Source organism: Hibiscus syriacus, unplaced genomic scaffold (assembly GCF_006381635.1).
Source record: "Hibiscus syriacus cultivar Baekdansim isolate YM2019G1 unplaced genomic scaffold, ASM638163v2 tig00112114_pilon, whole genome shotgun sequence".
Taxonomy (NCBI): domain Eukaryota; kingdom Viridiplantae; phylum Streptophyta; class Magnoliopsida; order Malvales; family Malvaceae; genus Hibiscus; species Hibiscus syriacus.
The window spans coordinates 1,154,107-1,175,213 of record NW_024063255.1 but is presented as its reverse complement, the minus strand read 5'-3'; the positions used below and the strand labels follow the sequence as shown (position 1 = coordinate 1,175,213).

General features: G+C 34.0%; 3 protein-coding genes across 4 annotated transcripts; 1 reads left to right on the top strand and 2 right to left on the bottom strand.

The window, feature by feature from the left end:
• Positions 1-507: 507 nt before the first annotated feature.
• Positions 508-8,054, top strand: LOC120174707 (TBC1 domain family member 8B-like). 2 transcript variants are annotated; one of them, XM_039181474.1, is made up of 18 exons: positions 510-760; positions 1,685-1,754; positions 2,187-2,798; positions 2,882-3,061; positions 3,178-3,291; positions 3,372-3,430; positions 3,665-3,731; positions 3,865-3,916; positions 4,021-4,113; positions 4,279-4,362; positions 4,479-4,903; positions 5,618-5,679; positions 5,949-6,018; positions 6,469-6,549; positions 6,648-6,749; positions 7,199-7,323; positions 7,419-7,536; positions 7,726-8,054. In XM_039181474.1, the coding sequence occupies exons 1-18, from the start codon at positions 675-677 to the stop codon at positions 7,843-7,845; spliced, it is 2,520 nt and encodes an 839-aa protein (XP_039037405.1). In that variant the 5' UTR covers positions 510-674; the 3' UTR covers positions 7,846-8,054. The 2 variants fall into 2 exon arrangements, with proteins under 2 accessions (XP_039037406.1, XP_039037405.1); XM_039181475.1 differs by lacking the exons at positions 5,949-6,018; positions 6,469-6,549; positions 6,648-6,749; ... (1 more) ...; positions 7,419-7,536; positions 7,726-8,054 and adding an exon at positions 5,763-5,941 and having other exon boundaries at positions 508-760.
• A 2,235-nt stretch (positions 8,055-10,289) lies between these two features.
• LOC120174708 (probable serine/threonine-protein kinase PBL7) lies at positions 10,290-12,522 on the bottom strand. The gene is made up of 5 exons (XM_039181476.1): positions 12,342-12,522; positions 11,948-12,129; positions 11,605-11,794; positions 11,137-11,528; positions 10,290-10,793 (listed from the first exon to the last, which is right to left on the bottom strand). Exons 1-5 carry the CDS (start codon positions 12,436-12,438, stop codon positions 10,533-10,535), a joined length of 1,122 nt encoding a protein of 373 aa, XP_039037407.1. The 5' UTR covers positions 12,439-12,522; the 3' UTR covers positions 10,290-10,532.
• Positions 12,523-13,336: 814 nt separating this feature from the next.
• On the bottom strand, positions 13,337-14,242 carry LOC120174713. Its single transcript, XM_039181482.1, has 2 exons — positions 13,585-14,242; positions 13,337-13,496 (listed from the first exon to the last, which is right to left on the bottom strand). Exons 1-2 carry the CDS (start codon positions 14,218-14,220, stop codon positions 13,404-13,406), a joined length of 729 nt encoding a protein of 242 aa, XP_039037413.1. The 5' UTR covers positions 14,221-14,242; the 3' UTR covers positions 13,337-13,403.
• Positions 14,243-21,107: the final 6,865 nt, after the last annotated feature.

Here is a 21,107-nt window from a genome sequence, read left to right as displayed (position 1 = left end):
TGACTTTGAGTGTTGTTTATACTAAATCTTTTTAAATAAAACGATGTCATTTTGAATATTTTTTAACATTAAAATAGCGCATCAATGTTATTTTGATGCAACAATCATATAATTGACTGTCTCAGCCTACTTTTCCTAATATTGTAATTCAAAAAAAAAACTATTACAGTACATATGAATTTTTTTCTTTCAATACCTTATATGGACATTTTTGCCACGTTACATGTTTTTATTTAAAAAAAGCTATTTTTCTAAATAATAGAAAATACTACTATTTAAATTTTATTCATATAAATAATAAAAAATATTATTTTAAATAGAATTACCTGAAAAAAATCAGAAACTTTTTTTCAAAACTTTTACAGAATAAGTTAATTCAAACAAATTGAATGTCTCGTATTCCATTCATTACAAACCATAAAACTTACATAAACAAAAAAATATAGAAATCCATTGTTTTTTTGTTATTTTTTGTAGATTTGCCTTCACCACCTAAACTCCCTTTTTCTCTCACTCCCTGGCACTTTCTCTTCATCCAAGCAGCGAAAAATCGAAGCTCTCTTTCCGCCTTTTACATTGGCTTATAAAATCTATAACAAAAAGTCTCCGAAAAATCCTCTCTCCCTCGTAAATTTCACGGGCCAATCAAATCGGTCCACGTCTGCAGCAGCCAAATGAGATCCTCCGCCGCCGCCGGCACCGCCATTATTACTGCTCCCGCCAAAGGCGGAAACTCCCTTATAAGCTTCGAACACAAGAGGTACGCTGTTCTCGACTCGCCACCTGTCCCTTCGATTTCTCTTCCTCTCTCTGATCCATTTTAATTTTGATAAGATCTTACTTTTTGTCTTATTTTTAGCCAAACCTTTTGTTTTGATTGTTCTTGACTCTCGATCTCTTGTCCGTGATTCTCGATTTGGATTTGATGATCTGGAATGTGATTTAATATTAGGAGCAAATTGGAATGTAAAAATGTTAAAATTTTGATACATTTTTGCTTTAACTCTGCAATCGTTGGATGCCGATTGCTGGTAATTTGTAGCTCGGTTTTGAAGGTTTTGACATTTTTTAGTTTGATGTCAAGATCTTATTGAACTGGGTGAGTTTGGTTTGGAAAATCGAGTAATGTGGTGGCTGGTTGCTAGTAATTTATGTAAGCTTTAGCTGAGGACGTTGTTGGAGTCCGTGATCTTTTATTGATAAAATTGCATGGATTGTGGACTTGTAATTTGATTTTTGAGCAAATTGTGTGGTAAATGAGTGATAACGGAAATTAGAGAGGTTTACGTTATTGAATCTACGTTGTTGTCTTGTTGTCACTAGTGTATGTAAGCAATGGTTGGAGAAGGATTACGGTTTATGTAAGCTATATTCGGATCAAATTACATGCTATTTCACTTTTAGTTTGATGTCTACTGTTAATTCTCAATGAGTTATCTTGATTTGAATTTGATAAATTTAGGTTAACATTACAGATAATTTTAAACTAGTTTAGTTTAAACTGTTGTGGTAATTGGTGATTGTTGGAGCCGATTGGAAGTAAATTAAGCTAGTTTTCTGCGTAGTGTTGTGGAATATTAGCTATCTTTTTGCGTGTTTTGTTTTGGAACGACTTCTTGTTAGTGGGAATTATGGAGGTTTCTTTTTGAACATTTGGAGGTTAATGAAGGCTTATTATTGACAGGGATGCTTATGGATTTGCGGTGAGACCTCAGCATCTGCAAAGGTACCGAGAATATGCTAATATCTACAAGGTATTTTATTCGACTCGGTCTTCTGCTTTTATGGCATTTTTAATTTTAAACCATCACCTTTTGTTTGGCTGCTGAGGAAAAGGATGATGAAATGGCCAACTCATATATTGTGGTGGATATTGAATTTTGTGTCTTACTCCCTGCTTAGTTAGAAATGGTTGATAATGTGTCGTAGAGATATTATCTGAAACTGAAAATAACTTGAGCAAATAAATTCTGTGAAGAATTAAAATATTTCCTGTAGTACATCCCCCCAACCCAACTTCTCTCTCTTCCACATTCTTATGGGTCTTGAATGTAACAAGCACAATAGTTCAGGTCTTTCATATAGTTGCTTTAACTAGTTTTTGGGCAACTGGGTGGAGACCGAAGAGAATACGTTCGCCTAAGATAAATTATATGTTTAGATCCCGTCTATTTACATGACTTTAGGAAGAAGAGGAGGAAAGATCAGATAGGTGGAATGATTTCTTGGAACGTCAAGCAGAGTCTGCTCAATTGCCAATCAACGGTATATCTTCAGAGGAAGGCAAGGAGGCCTCACTTGCTGCTGAGGATGGGAACAATGTAGTGGAGAAGGGCACTGAAGGAGATGATTTGTCTGAAAGGAAGTCCGGTTCTGATAGCCTGTCTGAGAATGATACGGAAAAAGAGAAGATGCAGTCTGCACCAGCGAAAAGAGTTCACCAGATCCAAATATGGACTGAAATTCGACCGACCCTTCGGGCCATTGAAGATATGATGAGTATTCGTGTAAAGAAGAAAGACATTCTATCAGAAGATGAGCAAAAAACCAGTCGAGGAAAGCCGTTAACTCCTACTGAAGATTCTAGATCCCCAAAGGGAGCATCAGAGGAGGATTCTGATGATGAATTTTATGATGCAGAGAGATCTGACCCAGTTCAGGATTCCCCTACAAGTGGCAGTGGATGTACCAGAACTGGTGGTGCTGCTGATGCAGCTCCTACAGAATCTTTATTTCCCTGGAAGGAAGAGTTGGAAGTTCTTGTTCGTGGTGGAGTGCCGATGGCTCTTAGGGGAGAGGTATTTTATTTGATCTTCTGTTATTCTCTCTTGATTTTCCGCATACACACTCTTCCTCTGTCTCATGAACTTGGACATTTCAGCTTTGGCAAGCCTTTGTCGGTGTGAGGGCACGCAGAGTGGAAAAGTATTACCAGGATCTACTAGCTAATGAAACTAACAGTGGCAACAACAATGAACAACAGAGCTTGCAATCTGACAGTAAGGGTTCAACAACAGAGCCTGTTTGTGGTCCTGAGAAGTGGAAGGGACAGATTGAGAAGGTTGTTCCATTGAAAGTTTTTTGAATTCTATATTTAGTTTCTTCAGAATCTGGTGCTACCTTTTGCTTTGTGTTATTAATTTGAGTTTTCTAATCAATTAGTGGTTCTAAAAACAGGATTTGCCTCGAACATTCCCAGGTCACCCTGCTCTGGATGATGACGGTAGAAATGCTTTGAGACGATTGCTTACAGCTTATGCTCGACATAACCCCTCTGTTGGCTACTGTCAGGTATTAGGTTCTGAAATATGCAGCTATGGTCATGCTTCCTGTGTTTTGGTTTTATTGGGTTAAGTGTTTTTCTCATGTAGGCCATGAATTTCTTTGCTGCCTTGTTACTCCTTTTGATGCCTGAAGAAAATGCCTTCTGGTAGGTTTGGGGACAGTTGAGAAATTCCTTGCAGATCCACTTTTCTTCTTTCTATCTGTTGATTTTTTTTAATGTTATCTGAGCATATTTTGCTGCAGAAACATGATTTCATTCTGTTTTATATCCTTTCTTATGTTTATTTGGTGGGATCCTCTAATTTTTGGGGGCAAACATGGTATTTATGTAATAGCACTATTGGCTTTGTATTCTTCTAAGTTGTGGTATATATTTCAGGACTTTGGTGGGCATTATTGATGACTATTTTGATGGCTATTACTCGGAGGAAATGATTGAGTCCCAGGTAATGTTTTGCCCAACTGTTTTCCTCCTTGTTAGTTGATTTACGCTAATCTGCTTTCTCAAAAATGTTAAAGTGGTTGGTGGAATAATTACACTTTTGATGACTGTCCTGGTAATACATGGCCTTTTCTTAGGTTGACCAACTTGTTTTCGAGGAGTTGATGCGCGAGAGATTTCCTAAACTGGGTCTGTATTTTTTTCAATATTTGTTGTGTTTGAAAAATCATATTTGATATATTTCTTTTGCTTTTTTGGGCAGTTTATGAATGCCATTTTTTTTGTTTATGCAGTCAATCATCTAGATTATCTGGGAGTGCAGGTGGCATGGGTTACTGGACCGTGGTTCCTTTCCATTTTCATGAACATGCTTCCATGGGAAAGCGGTTAGGTTTCATACTGTGTCTTCTAGCACTGCTTAATTAGTTGATCAATTTATCTGACTATTTGAAATCTTCTATGCTAATTTACTGATTCTGCACTATCATTTAATAATTGGAATCACCAGTGCTTAATTACTGCTTCCTGATGGACTTCTGATTTTAAAACAGTGCTTCGAGTCTGGGATGTGCTCCTTTATGAAGGAAATCATGTCATGCTTTTTAGGACGGCACTTGCATTAATGGAGTTATATGGTATGAGATAAAACATACGAGCAATGCCTTCAATGATATCTTTATGGTATTTGAAGCTTGGAAAAAGTGACAATGAGCTGTTTTAATCTACACAATGTAACTTAATTTTCTTACAGGCCCCGCACTAGTTACAACTAAGGATGCAGGAGATGCTGTTACTTTGCTACAGTCATTGGCTGGGTCAACATTTGACAGCAGTCAACTTGTATTGACAGCTTGTATGGGATACCAAAATGTAAATGAGAAAAGATTACACGATTTAAGAGACAAGCATCGGTCAGCTGTAATAGCTGCAATTGAGGAAAGATCAAAGGGGCTTCAAGCTTGGAGGGATTCTCAGGGCCTAGCATCTAAGCTATACAGTTTTAAGCAGGATCCGAAGTCCATGCTTGTGGAAACAAATAAGACAGGACGATTGGTTGATTCACAAACTAATGGGGATCTCTCTCGTTCTGAGTCTGGATCCACGAATGCTGACGAGGTTCTTATTAGTTTGACAGGAGATACCGACACGGATGCTGTTCCTGATCTTCAAGAGCAGGTAACATATGCATTTACCTTTTTTATTTAATACAATATTAGGTTTGATGTTGCACTTTGGCCGAGTTGATGTCTTTGTTACTTGGCCTGTAGAATAAACCTGTGTTACAGGACCACTTGCTTGTTCTATTTGCCCTGTAAAGTAGAAATTCATAGATAATTTGAATATGCACTAAACTTATATCTAGAGTGTGTGTTTTGCTTTTCTTCTCTCTCCCATATATTAATGCAATGAATATAGTATAACTAGATTTAAGAGAAGATATTTCAGAAGGGTTCATGTTCAATCAGATGTGTTTGCATTTAGGTGTTAGTTGAAAAGTTCTATTGACCATACTGCATACAAATGTGAGATTGTTGCATGAATCAAATTCTTAGGGCCTTATAGATTCTATTCTCAAACCATTACCAAGGGAAGATATTAAGCCTAACCATGAACCCTAATTCATAAGCCCTAATTCATATTGTAAACCTTGATTCCTGAATACATTAACCCTCATTTATGTCTTGAACCATAAACCCTGATTCCTGAACTCTAATACACTAACCTTCATTTCTGCCTTGAACCATAAACCCTAATTCACAATTCCTTGTATTGGTGATATTTTATAAGCCTGTTCTATGAATTGATCATATCCTAATCTACTCTTCCCTTTTATTGGCATGCTTTTTGACGTTCTGATATTCTTAATTTGTTATAAATAATCATGTTCAGGTTGTGTGGTTAAAAGTTGAGTTGTGCAAGTTGCTGGAAGAGAAAAGATCAGCTGTCCTCAGGTTAAATTTATATCATCTCTATGGTTTGCATGTCTTGCTATAGACTGTGTGATAGAGGCCATGAATTTGATTTTTGATTTCAGATCTATTGTTAGCTTGCCTCCTTACCTCTCTTATACATGGACATATCTAAGCTATACTACAATGGGTTATAAATTGGACATACCTGCCTACTTAATCTTTGCATTTTATGCCGAAATTCAAAATAATCTTTCTTCCATGGAACCTTGATGAACGTGACACTGATGCTTCTTTCTCATTTGTATCAGATCGGAGGAGCTGGAGACAGCCTTGATGGAGATGGTGAAGCAGGATAATCGGCGGCAATTAAGTGCTAGGGTAAAATGGAATATATTAATCAGTGACACTTTGACATGAATAGAAATATATGATTGTTTGTCTTCCAACTTTTTCCCTGCCAAAATTCACAGTTGATTTTCTATATTATTCTTGGGAGTTAGGACCATTATTAAACTACAATCATTCCAATGCCTGGGACTAGTTTGCTTGATTTTCCTGGAACGTCAGGATTTGTAGTGGACTGCATATTGGAATCTCTGTGCATTCCATCACTGTTACTACAGATTAGACAATTTGATTAAGCTAAAACTTGCAAGAAATCTGTGTTAGAAAGTTGTCATGACCCATGCCTGAATAAGTGATAGACATTAGACAGTTGGCTTGCGACCTTATATGCTTTGAATGTTTTGTGTTTTGTTGACTTTAAAGTTTCTGGGCGTTTTCTTAAGACAAACTTATGCATACACTAAATCTGATTACGATCTTTAGGTGGAGAAACTAGAGCAAGAGGTTGATGAGCTTCGTATGGCACTCTCTCAGAAGCAGGAACAAGAAAATGCAATGCTTCAGGTTTGACTCATTTCCTCATGTTCAATTAGTGGAATATTATCGTCTTCTCTTCTTATTCATGTCTTGATGATTATTAAGATCTGTCACGCATTACATAGGTCCTAATGCGGGTAGAGCAAGATCAGAGGGTGACAGAAGATGCTCGCAGATTTGCTGAGCAAGATGCTGCCGCACAGAGATATGCTGCTCAAGTGCTTCAGGTACTCATTGTGATCAAACGTCTTTTTTTGCAATTGCCATGCAACTTTCATCAGTTTATATTTTCTGGCAGCAATAATTCCTTTATGATGTTCGTAATTACTCATCATTGCAAGCAAATAATCTTTTCGAAAATAGTGGAAACAGGGAACCAATGTCTTCGGTGTATCTCTCGATTTTGTGGAAAAATCTTTGCAAACAAGAAAATATTTTGGAATCTGCAAGCTGTTTAAACAATATTAGTCCATGTACTCTAGTGCAGAAAATTTGCAATATGCTCTTTTCCTTTTCCCTATGAAATATTTCCCCTTAAACATACCCTTATGGGGGGAACAAACATTGTTTTCAAGTCTTATGTTACTTTACGGGGAGCAATTATGCAAATATCGCATGTGTTTTTACCCGGTTCGTTATCTGCTCTTGGGCGGCTCTAACTTTTATACTAATGCAGGAAAAGTACGAAGATGCCATTGCTTCGCTTGCTGAAATGGAGAAAAGAGTGGTAATGGCAGAATCAATGTTGGAGGCTACCTTGCTGTACCAGTCTGGACAAAGTAAAATCCAACCTTCTCCACGGTACATTATCAACCTTTTGGCGATTTGAAATCCTCTCTTTGGTGAAATATTTTTAGTTGGTCTAGTAGGCACTTCTAATAAATATAAGCTTGCAGATCATCGCATCCTGATTCTCCAGCACGCAGCAATCAAGAGCCCCAACAAGAAATCCCTGCACGAAGGATTAGTTTACTTTCTCGACCATTCGTACTTGGCTGGCGTGACAAAAACAAGGTTAATTTTCTTGAATTTACGCGTAAGAATTTTCCCCCGGTAATTATTAGTTTCTGGATGATCGTGTGATTGCTCTTCTGGATTAAACTGTTGGGCTGGAATAGGCAACCAAGGAAAAAAAAGCGGATTCTACGAGATTTCCTCTGTATTAATCCAAGTTTGAATGATAAGTTTGATTGAACAAAACAGGGAAAGCCGGATAATGTCGATAACCCAGATGACGGGAAGCCACCATCTAGCGAGGGCCGGAATACCGAAATCCAAAATGACAAGGAAACAAACGGCAAGGACGATAGATATAAGGAGTGATAGAATTGCCGGACTGTCATGTTAATACCTGCATACGTATCCTTCTTTTGCTTCCTTATAATATTTTTTACTCATAATCATTAATTGTTCGTTCCATTATTAGATTGTGATGACTAATAATGCTTGTAGAAGTAAAAGAGAATGTAAGAACTAGTGTAATCAGAAGCGACTTTCCGGAAATCCGGGCCTCGAGTTTCAGTATTTGCAATATTTTTAGGTCCTTTTATAAGTAGGGAATCAACTATAAAGTATATGGTGGAGTCTTGTAATTTTTGCTTCTGTGATACATATTTCTAATCTTAGTTTAAATTATCATTTGTATATTTTTGTTTACTCTATGGTGAGCTAAATTGTATTTCTATGGAGTGAATTCTAGGGTTAAGTATTAGATCTAATTGAGTTAGAAAATTTCGGATTAGTCGAATTGATTAATGGATTCAAATTTTATTTAATTTTTTTAAGTTGAGTTTTTGTTTAAATTTAATTATAAATATTTATAATAGTATGGTATGGATTGATCCGGTTTAATAACTTTCTATGATCATATAACATATGTATGTGTGTGTGTGTGTTTTTTTTTTTTCATATTGTAATATTATTTAATAGATCAAATGTAATATAAAATTATAAAATATATTTATAATTTTATTTTTTTAAAGAAGGTATTTTGGGGTAAGTATTGATGAGAACCAATGAATAGATGAGAAAGGATTTGTTATATTGAATAAAATGTAAAGTTAAGAAACTAAATTGTAAAGAGTAAATTTGTTGTAAAAAATAGAAAGTGAAATTACATTCTATACTGCCAGAGGAGTGTATTCTATATTGTTGGAGGAGTGTATGATTCAAATTTGATCCAAATGGATTTAAAATGACATGAATTAGGGATAGAAAAGATTATGAATAAATATTTGAGTTAGTTGAATTAATTTGTGTTAAAAATTTAGAGTTTTTTTTATAATTAATTTGGGTTAAGTAAATTGTAATATTTATTTAATTATAACTCTCGACCTCTCAACATTGAACGCTCATACTCCTGGCATCTATGGTGGTCGAACAGTCCTCAATGATTAACAACAATTCCTTTATCACATAAGCCGCTTGGTTAAGAGGTTAAAGTTTAGAGTTAATCTAGTTGATGAGTCATTTTATCATTTAAATTTTATTGAATTTTTTAAGTCAAGTCCAATATATAAAAGTCAAATAAAATTAATTTAATTTTTTGAATTAATTCAAGTTTTGTTCGCTCTTAATGAATTTAGTTTTAAGTCTTAAAAATAATATTATTGGAAGAAGTAATTATGAATTCTGACAATAAAATGAACTAATATATTTAAAATAAAATTATAAATAAAAGTAAAATGACATAATAATCAAAATGTCCTTTAACGTCTACTTACTTTTTCTTTCTATATTATTTATTCATCAAATAAACTGTAACATAAAATTCTTTACAAATGAATTAAACAAGATTCGGATCATAAAACTCTAATACATGTTTATGTTGTTGAAAAGTTAAATGAGCTCGCTCTTGTTCGACTATCGACATCGAATCCATTGCTCCTCTTCCCCCCGACAAAATAAGCCTCGAGATCGATATCTATAACTGGAGAATCCGAGGCTTCGTTGATATGTCTAGTTTATGCTCAGTACCACTCAGCTTTCAAACATAAGCAATACCATTTTCTTAGTTTATTTGTCTTTGATTTTTTTCCTGCAGGATGAAGGTAAGTAAGCTTCATGTGGCATCGAACTCTTCCTGCCCTTTCTCCGGCCATAGTACGTCTCCATCGGTTGGCACCGGAAACAACGTGTGGTCAGGCCTATAAGTTATATATCAACTGTCGGATTTATTGTTTCATGGATTTGTTGCGTTTTTTTCTACATGAAGCCTTACGACGTATCTACCTGGTGGTACATTGGTTTTCTTTTCATTGTATGTATGGTGGCGAGCGGTGAGTGTTGTGAACGGCATTGACAGCCAAGTCTGAGTGGTGTTTCTCGAGTTTGATTCGTTTTTCGATTCTCTCTCTTCGTAGAAATATTTGCAGCCACAAGCAGGAAACGGGGTAATGTTGATGGAGGTGTGCCAATCAAGTGTTGCTAAAGAAATCAGGTCACACAAGGAGACAACCCATGACACTGTTTCCATTTAAACAGCCATAGCTTTGATTTATAATTATCAACAGTACTTGAATAGTTATATGTATATTGGAGAGATGTAGTAGCCTAGATGGCTCAGTTGTTATGGTAATGAAGATATTATATATATATATATATATATATATATATATTCAGATTGCAAGTTCTCCGGGGAAAAAGCCTAGTATAAAATACCTCATTGCAGTTATCTGTAAGCAAAAGCTAGCAAGTAGACAAATTATACTATATAATCTAGCATTGCTCGCAATGTCACATATTGACAAGTAGATACATTTACATTAAAATAATTTGGACAAATATGAAGAGCAGTGGACATGACAAAAGGGTGGGGAAAATACCAAGTGTATCGGACACGGTGAGGATGAACGTCGCGACTGCCATCTCGACTTGAAAAATTCCACTATCGATGGTGGTTTGGCCATGAAATCTCAAACATATATACTTGTTGTTTCTTGATGTCATCATTAGCTGCCACTGGATTAAGATTCTACTGTATGGTGGTGCTTGGTTCTCTTTAGCTGGTATTATTCCCTTCTCATTCTCGGAGTAGAAGAGCCTGTGCAGGGTCCTTGAACCGACCGAGTTTCAGGATCATACTTCTGAGAAGCAAGATAAGTGAGTGCAGTCACCACATCCGCTATAAGCGGCCGCATATTAGGCTGTTCTTGAACACACATTGCAGCCACAGCTAGAGCTTGGTACAAACCCCTCACTGGATATAGACCTTGTAGTGAAGGGTCAACCATTTGTGCAAAATTTCTCCTATCTTGAAACAGGGGGCGTGCCTGTTAAACAAAATCCAAATTTCATAACAGATTCATACAGTTACAGAATAGGAAAAGAAACAAAAACGACTTGCAAGGATCGTTATGCTTCTTTCTCGTTTTACTTTCTTCTACGGGACGAATCCGATGGTTCAAAAGTCCCCATTTCCCGTCACTGTACTCATCGAAGTTCGAACACGATGTAACTAAGACTAAATGATCAAATAATTCTCGTTCTCATAGCGAGTATTTAACTATTTAAAGGCTACTGCTATAAGCTAATCTTTCATCCACCTATGTACTTATTCAATATACTTACTGACTTCTAAACACTTTCTGAATAAGCAAGTGATAGGTATCTTACACAGGCAACCAGATTTTGCTCGCCGCCGGTTCTCGAGTTGTCGATAGCTTTCCTTCCGGTAATGATTTCGAGCAAAACAACCCCGAAACTGTAAACATCCGACTTCAACGTAAGCTGACCAGTCATTGCATATTCGGGAGCACAATAACCATAGGTCCCCATCACTCTAGTGGATACATGAGTATTATCTCCAACAGGACCCAATTTGGCCAACCCAAAATCAGATAGTTTCGGGTGATAGTCTTCACCAAGCAAAATGTTTGAGCATTTTAAATCTCGATAAATAACCGGCGGGTTAGCTTTGTCGTGCAGATACTCCAAACCTTTTGCAGCACCTGCAGCTATTTTCATCCTCGTATTCCAATCGAGCGGCCTTCTGTCGGGAGGTAAATCTGATATAGAAGCAAAGAAGACTAAGCATGACATTCAATTGTGCAACAGAAACCAAAATCCTAGACATGTTCATACCATGTAAATGATCTTCTAAAGATCCTAACGGCATGTATTCGTAAACCAAAAGTCTCTGATCTCCATCAGCACAATATCCAATTAAGTTGACGAGATTCGGATGGTGAAGCATGCTCAACATCAACACTTCAACCAGGAATTCCCTGTTCCCTTGCAGTCCATTACGATCAAGCTGCTTGATTGCCACAACCTATGAAAAACGGGGACAAGGTCATGCTTAGTCCTCGTGCATTCGTACTGTTCATACATAGGAGAAATGGGGTTGTGACAACCTATTAATGTCATCGCAACCACATTTCTCCGATCAACAATACTAAATTAAGTCATACAACGACACACATACTTGATTAGTGCTCTCCAATAGCCCTTTATACACTCGGCCGAAACCTCCTTCACCTACATGGCAATCTGCTCTGAAATTCTTTGTTGCAGCCGCCAATTCACGAAAAGTAAAAGTACGTACTGCAATGTGATCGGACTCACCATCCTTCTTTGCATTTGATACAGAATTCACCTTCAGCTTCTCTACCATGACAGTAAAAATACAGAAGATTCATGTCAAGACCATTGAAATCCTATATCAGATCACACTAAACATTGAAAACCTAGAAATCCGATAAAAAAAAGTTGAAACAATTAAACAAATGGGTCAAACTCAAATCAATATTCACATAACATTTCATTCAAAGATCAAAACTTTATTTATTTTTTGAGGGGAACATAAGAGTAATAAGAACCTGAAGTAGAAGGGATCTGATGATCAAAGGTGTTATTGATGGGAAGCTGCTTCTTTCCATTATGGTTTGATTTTGCACCACAAGGGAAACAACCCATTTGAAAACTTTCTTATTTGACTCCCTTTCTTACCTCACACTAATGACTAAAACAAGAAGATGAAGAAATAGGGGAAAGGAAGGAAATAAGCTAAAATACACAAGACGGTAATCATGATCATCAAGTTGTTTAAGCAATTAGATTAAATCTAAAGTAGAATTAGTCATTAAATATAATGATTGGTTGAATAGTTTTGACCAAACTTGGTCATAGTTAATGTAAAAGAAAAAGAAAAAAAGGCAGTGGGAAAGCAAGTGGGGACTCTATATTCTGCATATCCAAGAGCTGATCTTTGTCGCCTGCCATTCCTAAAAGGTGTTTTTGTTATAAATGAATTATTTGTTTAATACATTAAAATAATAGAGAAAACAACAAATTATTACATTTATAATTAAAAGCTAATGGATGTTCTAAACCAGGCCTTATTATTAAACAACATTTGAAGAAGAAGACCCCATTTAACACAGGCTGTTAAGATGAAGGCATTGAAGTTTTGGTGTGGAAGTTAGTCCTAATAAAGAAACTCCATTAATGTTACAGATTCCTTTTTCAAATCCTCTCTAACTTGCTATCATGGTTTCTGTTTCATATCATTCTTCCGATTATAAACTGTTTTGAAGTTACATGGTTAATATATATGTTGCTTTTCAATTACAATGGTGAAGTTGGTATATCAAGTCATAGTAAAAAAGCTTGGACAAATATGCAAATGATGACTATTGCTTTTATCCATTATATTATACTGATCCGTAATTTCAATTTTAAAGCATTAGTCGGAAACTATTTTGTACCATCAACATATATGATAACCGCCATAATTCATAATAGTTTTAACTTCATAGACAACACTGAAATCAATAAAAGATAACTACAAGATAGTGTGGATCAGCCAACTGCTGGCACTCTGTAAATTTGTGAACAAACCAGCAACACATCAACAGCAGCAGAAATCTTTCGCATTTCCATCACTTAGAGCACTTCTTCCCAGCCTTCTTGGAAAGGAATACATCAGTGAGCACAGTCTTGGACTGCAGTGATGCCTTCAATAGTTCCACACCCTGAAACAAAAACCAAACAAAAGCAATGAAACCGGTGGTTCTTACAACAGCTTTACATATAAATGAATCGAGATAAATCAAAGCTCACCTCATCCATGCTTACATCAACAACTTTCTCTTCTAAAGCATCAACTTGTTTGACGTTGAACTTATTGAGCATAGTTATGCTTGAAATAGTTGACATTGGTGTGACTCTCAGATCATCCAAGATCGTATATGTAACAAGCCCTTTCACATAACCACCTTCATTTGCAGCAGATGATGCAGTCGAAACCTTATTTGGGGGATTTACAAATGTTGCAGGGGAGCTCATGGCCCTTCCACAAGAAGGGCAAGTACATTTTGGATCATTTGCATAATATGAACCACAATTACTACCATGACGATATGAGCATCGATATAATCCTTGTGGTGTTGATGATTGAATGTTAGGCAACAAGAGAGGAACATCGGTTGCCAAGCTTGAAGAATATGTAGGTTTCAACAAGGTGTCCCTATTTGTTGTCGGCTGAATGTATGCATCACCCAGATTTTCAACGCTCTGGTAAAGGTTTCCAAGGCATCCAACCATGCGTTGTTTTGCTAGCAGCCTTATAACAGTCCCAACCGGCAATAACAAAAGGTTGAAGAGAAAATCAACAAAATCCTTTCCAGCTTCCGCATAAAGAACCCTTTGCCCTTTCGAATCAATCAGAAGCTTCAAGCTCACGGTGGTGGTTGCCATGAATGGAATGGTATTAGACGATATATGATATAAAGTAAACTGAAGTGAACCCCAATCCAGTTATGCATGCTTTATATAGAGAGGTTTCTTCTAGCAGTAATGATGTTTATGGAAAAATCGAAAGGACAAAATCAACGTTCAGTAAAGAGAACTCTTGAATTTCCGCTGGTTCATCTGCAGGTAGTTTGAACCTGCCATGTACCATTAATGGAGTTTCTTTACTCCCACATCAAAATCATAAATGAATTTAATTGGTTGAATCTGTTACCTTATAGAAATTTAGTCCTTACCATATAGATAAACAGGAAAAATACACAATTAATGAGTGCAATTAGTTCATGTAACCAGTTTTCAGATACAAAAATTGAGCAGTTCGGGCCATCTTCCTTCAGCTAAGTTCTTGGTGAACCAACCTGTCCAGTTCATTTGACCCAATCGTCGAGCCCAGTTTACCAATTGGGTTTAACTAAGACCCAAGATCTGATTTTATTAGATTTTACTTGATCTGACTTTATTGCCGGAGGTCTTCCACAGAAGTTGCTCTCAACCTAGCGTTGGGGGTAGCCTACTACCTTACATCCTCTTACCCATTACATATGGGAATAGGGTCATATAAAAAAAATTACTTTATCTGATTTAGTTTGTACTTGATTTATTAATCGATTCGTATCCGACCCATCATGTATGATTTGGATTCAACTTGTTTGACCCTGAATATTTAACGTGTTTGATTTGTAGAAGATTGAAGTGGCGGTGGCTATAGATGGCCGACGATAAGAGAGTTTTAAATTATAGATTTTAGGGTTTATTTTTAATGATTTTAGAGAAATTTAAGAATTTTTTAAATAAAAATAATTTTTAAAAGTTTTTTAAAAGATATCTTTAAAAAATTTATAGATTTGACATGTGTTAAATAATGATTTTTTAATAGTCGTAATGGAGTATACACTTCAAACAAAAATACTTTAAACACTCAAATGAATAAGTTATTTCATTCAATAGTCATATGAAATCGTTTTAAATTTATAAGAAGTTTACAAGTTGAAAAAAATATCAGATGGTCACTTCACTCCCAACCATTTTCCCTTAACCCCGGCCGCCATCGTTTCCTCCACCGTTAACACTCAACTCTGGCCGCCGTAGTCGGTTTCACAACTGTTACGTTATACAAGCTTTTGTCCTTAAAATATGTGTATCCCATGTGAGTGTTGCATCCATATTTGGGCTTTGGTCTTGGAATAATGTTGTTAATATTATGCATAAATTGAAAATTATTGATGAACATGGATTTGCCTATATGGTAACGGATCAAACTAACTTAAATGTTAGTAAAGAAGCTCCATTAATGTTACATGGCAGGTTCAAACACCAGATAAGTAGTGGAAAGTCCAGAGTTGTTTTGAATGTTCATTTTGTCCTTTCCAATTATCTCTTAACATCATTTCTGCTAAAGGAAACCTCTCTCTATATAAAGTAAGCAATAACTGGATTGGGATTCACTGCAATTCACTCATATCGGTTATCGTCTAATACCATTCATGGCATCGAAAGCCTCCACCGCCGCCGCCGTGAGTTTGAAGCTTCTGATTGATTCGAAAGGGCAAAGGGTTCTTTATGCGGAAGCTGGCAAAGATTTTGTTGATTTTCTGTTCAACATATTGTTAATGCCAGTCGGAACTGTTACAAGGTTGCTAACAAAACAAGGCATGATTGGATGCCTTGGGAACCTTTACCAGAGCGTTGAAAATCTCGGTGATGCATACATTCAGCCGACAAAAAACAGGGACACCTTGTTGAAACCTACGTATTCTTCAAACCTGGCAACAAATGTTCCTCTCTTGTAGCCTAACATTCAATCATCGACACCACAAGGATTATATCGATGTTCATGTCAGTATAATACCAATTGTCGTTCGTATTATACAAATGATTCGACAACTGCTTGCCCTTCTTGCAACAATGTCATGAACACCCTTGCAACGTTTGTAAACTCCACAAATAAGGTTTCGACTGCCTCATCTGCTGCAAATGAGGGTGGTTACGTAAAAGGGGTTGTTACATATACTATCTTGGATGATCTGACAGTCACACCAATGTCAACTATTTCAAGCATAACTATGCTCAATAAGTTCAACGTCAAACAAGTTGATGCTTTGGAAGAAAAGGTGGTAAATGTAGGCATGAACGAGGTGAGCTTTGATTTATCCCGATTCATTTATAAAGCTGCTGTAAGAACCACATGTTCCATTACTTTTGTCTGGTTTTTTTCTTCAGGGTGTGGAGCTATTGAAGGCATCGATGCAGTCCAAGACTGTTCTCTCTGATGTATTCCTTTCTCCAAAGGCCGGGAAGAAGCGTTCCAACTGATGGAAATGCGAAAGATTTCTGCTGCTGTTGATGTGTTGCTGGTTTGTTCACAAATATACAGAGTGCCTGCAGACTGCAGTTGGTTGATCCACAGGATCCTGTAGTTATCTTTTATTGTTGTCTATGAAGTTTTTCCACTTGAAATTATGGATTAGTATAATATAATGGTTAAAAGCAATAGTCATTAGCCATTCCACGTTTCATTGGTCATTGGTTACACAAAATTAAGCTCTATTATTTACAAAAGAAAAAGTTAATTTATACTTGGGAAACGGCAAAATCAGCCAACTAGAGAGGTGGGAAAAAATTACCGAAATAGTGCCAGCCGAGATTATTTTCCTAAATTGTGTTCAAACTACTATTTTTTTCAAACATTGATGATGTTATGTTGTCCGACCAACTAAACTCATGCACTCGTACAGATTACGTTATTCGAACCCAAATCATTAGAGAAGTACAAAATCATTTAACCACTAAGACAACCGCAAGGATTCATATTTATTTAGTTTTTACTTGGTGATCAAGGTATAGTGTACTTATATAATAGGAGTAAATCATCATCGTTACTATTATTATTTTAAAAATAAAAGTATATTATATTCATTAGTCAAAGAAAACATCTTCAATAACATATCGTCACGTGTATACGAGACAAATGCATTTATGACTATCATAAGTAAAATATAACTGTAACAGACCAATGACAACATGATGAGCAAGAACGTGAATAGTTGATGTAACTATATATACGAATCACAACGATATATAGATACGAATCCTTCGGTAACCACAGTTCCATCCGACACATGTCTTCGAATACTAATAGACATATATAAACGAATGAAGAAACCAGGCATCGAAAAACCAAGCAACCAAAAACCTTAAAGAACCACATACTAAGATACATCAGGAATCCAAAAACACCAGTAGTCATTATCACCTATAAGAAAGATAAAAATGATAGGAAAGTGGTCGGAGGAGATCACTACTACTGCCCTTGACGAAAAACTTGTAATAACTGTCAATCTCCAAGTAATAGAAACAGAGGATTTTTTTAGTTTTTTTAAATTTCTTTGCACCGAGTAAATCATTATTGAAAATATAGATTTGGAACAAACCAAACATAAAATGGAATCCAATTGAAGGTTATTCCCAGAGTAATGATTAGACAAAAAGACAGTGTTGAGAGGGGATTTTTTTTTAAAAATCCAATCGCTGTGGACCTGTCTTTACCTAAACTTCTTTTTCTTAATTAATAAAATAATTGTAGTTTTATTTTATTTTTTTCTTTGATGGTGTTTTTTATGTGGATTCCATTCATGTGGTGCTGCTATATTTTGTAGACTTATTTGTCTGCATCAAAGTTTCTCATATTTGTCTTAATCGAATTTCGTCATTCTTCGTTCAATTATTTTTATAATAAATTTTAATATAACTTGATGATTAAAAGAATGTGTGTTTTGATTACTTTCGTAAGAAATCAACTTTGTTAGAATGCTCGAGACTACATTTTAAAGGTTGCAGATCAATTTTGATCCATGTTCAATGTAATAAATCTTAGTGAAGTTTCTATAATAGTGAATATGCATACACGTGTTAATATACGTATTGTGAAATATTTTGAATTTATTTTGTGAAAGATTGATAATTTTATAACTATAATATGTATGTTTTGAATTGTTATCGTGAAGCTTAAAGCATGTAATGTTACTAAAGGAGCAAGGCCATGAACCATGTTTAAATCCATGAAAATCAGGGTAAATTGGTACAAGAATGTTAAGTGTACATGTTAGCCTTCGAAGAACTTGGATGAAAGTTTATGTAGTTAAAAAGTAAGCATCGACCAATTGACCTTAGTGGTTAAGGGACTCGTTATTTCTCTAAAAGTTACGGTTTCGAGCATCGACGAGAGTATGAACGTTCATAGTTAATTGGTTGAGAGTATTTGAACATATACTACCTTGTATTTATCCTAGATGTATCAAAAAGTTACATGTTTTATAATATTATAACATAAATTATAAAAATAAAATACTATAATTGATGTTATAAATATATTTTATAATTTAAATTATAATTAATAGGTTTCATAGATATATATAATTAATATCAATCACAATTTAATTTAAATATTTTTTCAATAATATATTAAACTTCTAGTTTTGTGGAGTGGTTAGACGTTGAACTTACTTCCTACGAGTTACTAATTCATTTTAGTTATAATTTATGTATGACTTTCAATTTTTAAAAATTAATAGAGATTAAAATGATTATTTAATTAATTCATTAATGTGCTAATGTGTCTCGATTTTTATTCTAAAAAAATATATTAAAGTGATCATCCATTCAAACTCACTAATGTGCTATTGTATTATAATTTTCATTAAAAAAATATAGATCAATGTAATCATTTAATGAATGTTAAATTATGAATTTTAATATTGTATAAACAATTTATATAATAAATTTTCAAAAGTAACTTTTTTTTTTCTATTTAACTATACTTTGGAAACGAACATCACGTGGCAAATTTGAAATTCTCATCAGGCTTCAAAGCAACTTCATCCCACTTTTTCAATACCATACCTGTATTCACAAAGTTAAAGAACACGGACCCTACTTAAATTACCAAAACCACCTCACCTAAATTATTAGTAGCTCCAAATTCAACGGCTATTTTATTATTGGAATTTTCTATAAATTAAGATTTTATTATTTATTTGATAAAAATGAAAAAAAAAGTTAAACAACTAATTTAATTCTTTGAATAATCATCCATATTTAATTTATTAATCGATTAATTTAGATCGAATATTATAAAAGAATCTATAATTTAATAAATCTAATATTTCATCATACTAGATCAATTGATTCTTGATAAATAATTAATTGAATAATAAAACTCATTATTTACATAATATTGTAAAAAAAACGGAATTAAGAATTTTTTAATTTAATGAAAATTATATATCAAATGTAATAAAAATGTAAAGTTGATGAAATAATATTTAAATAACGCCCAGCGTATCATATAAAAACTTGATATTAGTGGCATTTTCGTCCATAAAAATATATCTCGGTTTGGAAAAGACCACCGCGGTCCGCGTGGGTCCCATAAATACTCGGTTTGAGATGTAAATTCAAAGTTTAATTCTGAATTTCATCCCTCTGATTATAATTTTTTTGAGAATATAATTTATCTATTTTATTTTGTCAGAGTATTATATTTATGCTTAATGCAAAATTAAATATAGTCTAAATAATACGATCAAACTTTGTTGTTAATTTACTGGCTTGAAAGTTAATTGTATGTAATATATATAATCAGGTACAAAATCAAGATCAAACATTACGAGATTAAATTATTTTATATCATAGAATAAGTTTTTATTGAGGATTTAAATCTAAAAATTAGACAGAATAAAAATCATAGTTGAATAATATTTAAATTAAAGATGGCCTAAAACATCATTATACCAAAAATATATGAGAGGGATCACAACTTTTCTCAATCCTTTAATAGATTTGTCCATGTATATAATAAATAACAATATAATAGTTAAACACATTGAGTGGTCTAAATGTTTAAGGAAGTGTTGTTTAAAGACCACCGCGGTCCGTGTGGGTCCCATAATATGTGTGTACGTTATTAATGATTAAAATAGATTATTAATAAATAATATTTTATAATTACCTCAAACTATTAAAAAATAATATAATATTTACATTTGCTAACAATAGAAATAATTTTTATTTTTTGTAAAATATGAGAACAAATTCTTATTAATTAAAATAGAATAAAATAATAAATGATCATTAAGTTATATTAGAATTAATATTTTTGAATAAAATTTTAAAATTTATAAAACAGTCATTAAACTTCTTTGATAGTTATTAAATTTTATGAAACTATTATAAAATATCATTAAACTTATCGAATTGTTTTAAAATATTCTTTAATTTATAAAAAATTATCATTATTTTATGACATACAAAGTTCATTTTATAACAGTTCGATAATTCTAATAACCATTTTATAAGTTTTGAAATTTAAATATTTAAGCTTATATTAAAATCAAGTACCTAAAATATATTATTTTTCATTTAAGTACCTAAAGTATTTTTCTATCAAAGTAAGTACCTAAAATTATATTTTCGGTCAAAATATGTATCTAAAGTATTTTTTTTGTCAAAATATATACCCAAAGTGTTCAATCTTTTTCATCTAAATTTTAAAAGTTGACACGTGACATTAATTAGAGAATACTTTATGTACTTAGATAAAAAAATTGAATATTTTATGTACATATTTCGATCAAAAATACTTTAAGTACTTAAATAAAGAAAAATTAATATGCTTTTAGGTATTCATTTATAATATAAGCCAAATATTTATAAGAAATTATTTTAACATTATCTAATAACTATTTTATATATTTACCCATTAAACAAAGGATAAATTACACAATGATCCCTGACTATATGCTGCTACTTTGTTAAATTTCCGACTATTAAAAGTT

Bases quoted from the DNA above. Each gene is read 5' to 3' on its own strand.
- LOC120174707 (XM_039181474.1), top strand. From the start codon at position 675: ATGAGATCCTCCGCCGCCGCCGGCACCGCCATTATTACTGCTCCCGCC. The intron at 3,732-3,864 runs GTAATGTTTTGC...GCCTTTTCTTAG, and splicing joins AGGAAATGATTGAGTCCCAG to GTTGACCAACTTGTTTTCGA. The intron at 4,114-4,278 runs GTTAGGTTTCAT...ATTTTAAAACAG, and splicing joins CATGCTTCCATGGGAAAGCG to TGCTTCGAGTCTGGGATGTG.
- LOC120174708 (XM_039181476.1), bottom strand. From the start codon at position 12,438: ATGGGTTGTTTCCCTTGTGGTGCAAAATCAAACCATAATGGAAAGAAG. The intron at 12,130-12,341 runs GTTCTTATTACT...CTGTCATGGTAG, and splicing joins TCAGATCCCTTCTACTTCAG to AGAAGCTGAAGGTGAATTCT. The intron at 11,795-11,947 runs GTATGTGTGTCG...CGTTTTTCATAG, and splicing joins TATTGGAGAGCACTAATCAA to GTTGTGGCAATCAAGCAGCT.
- LOC120174713 (XM_039181482.1), bottom strand. From the start codon at position 14,220: ATGGCAACCACCACCGTGAGCTTGAAGCTTCTGATTGATTCGAAAGGG. The intron at 13,497-13,584 runs GTGAGCTTTGAT...TTTTTGTTTCAG, and splicing joins TTGATGTAAGCATGGATGAG to GGTGTGGAACTATTGAAGGC.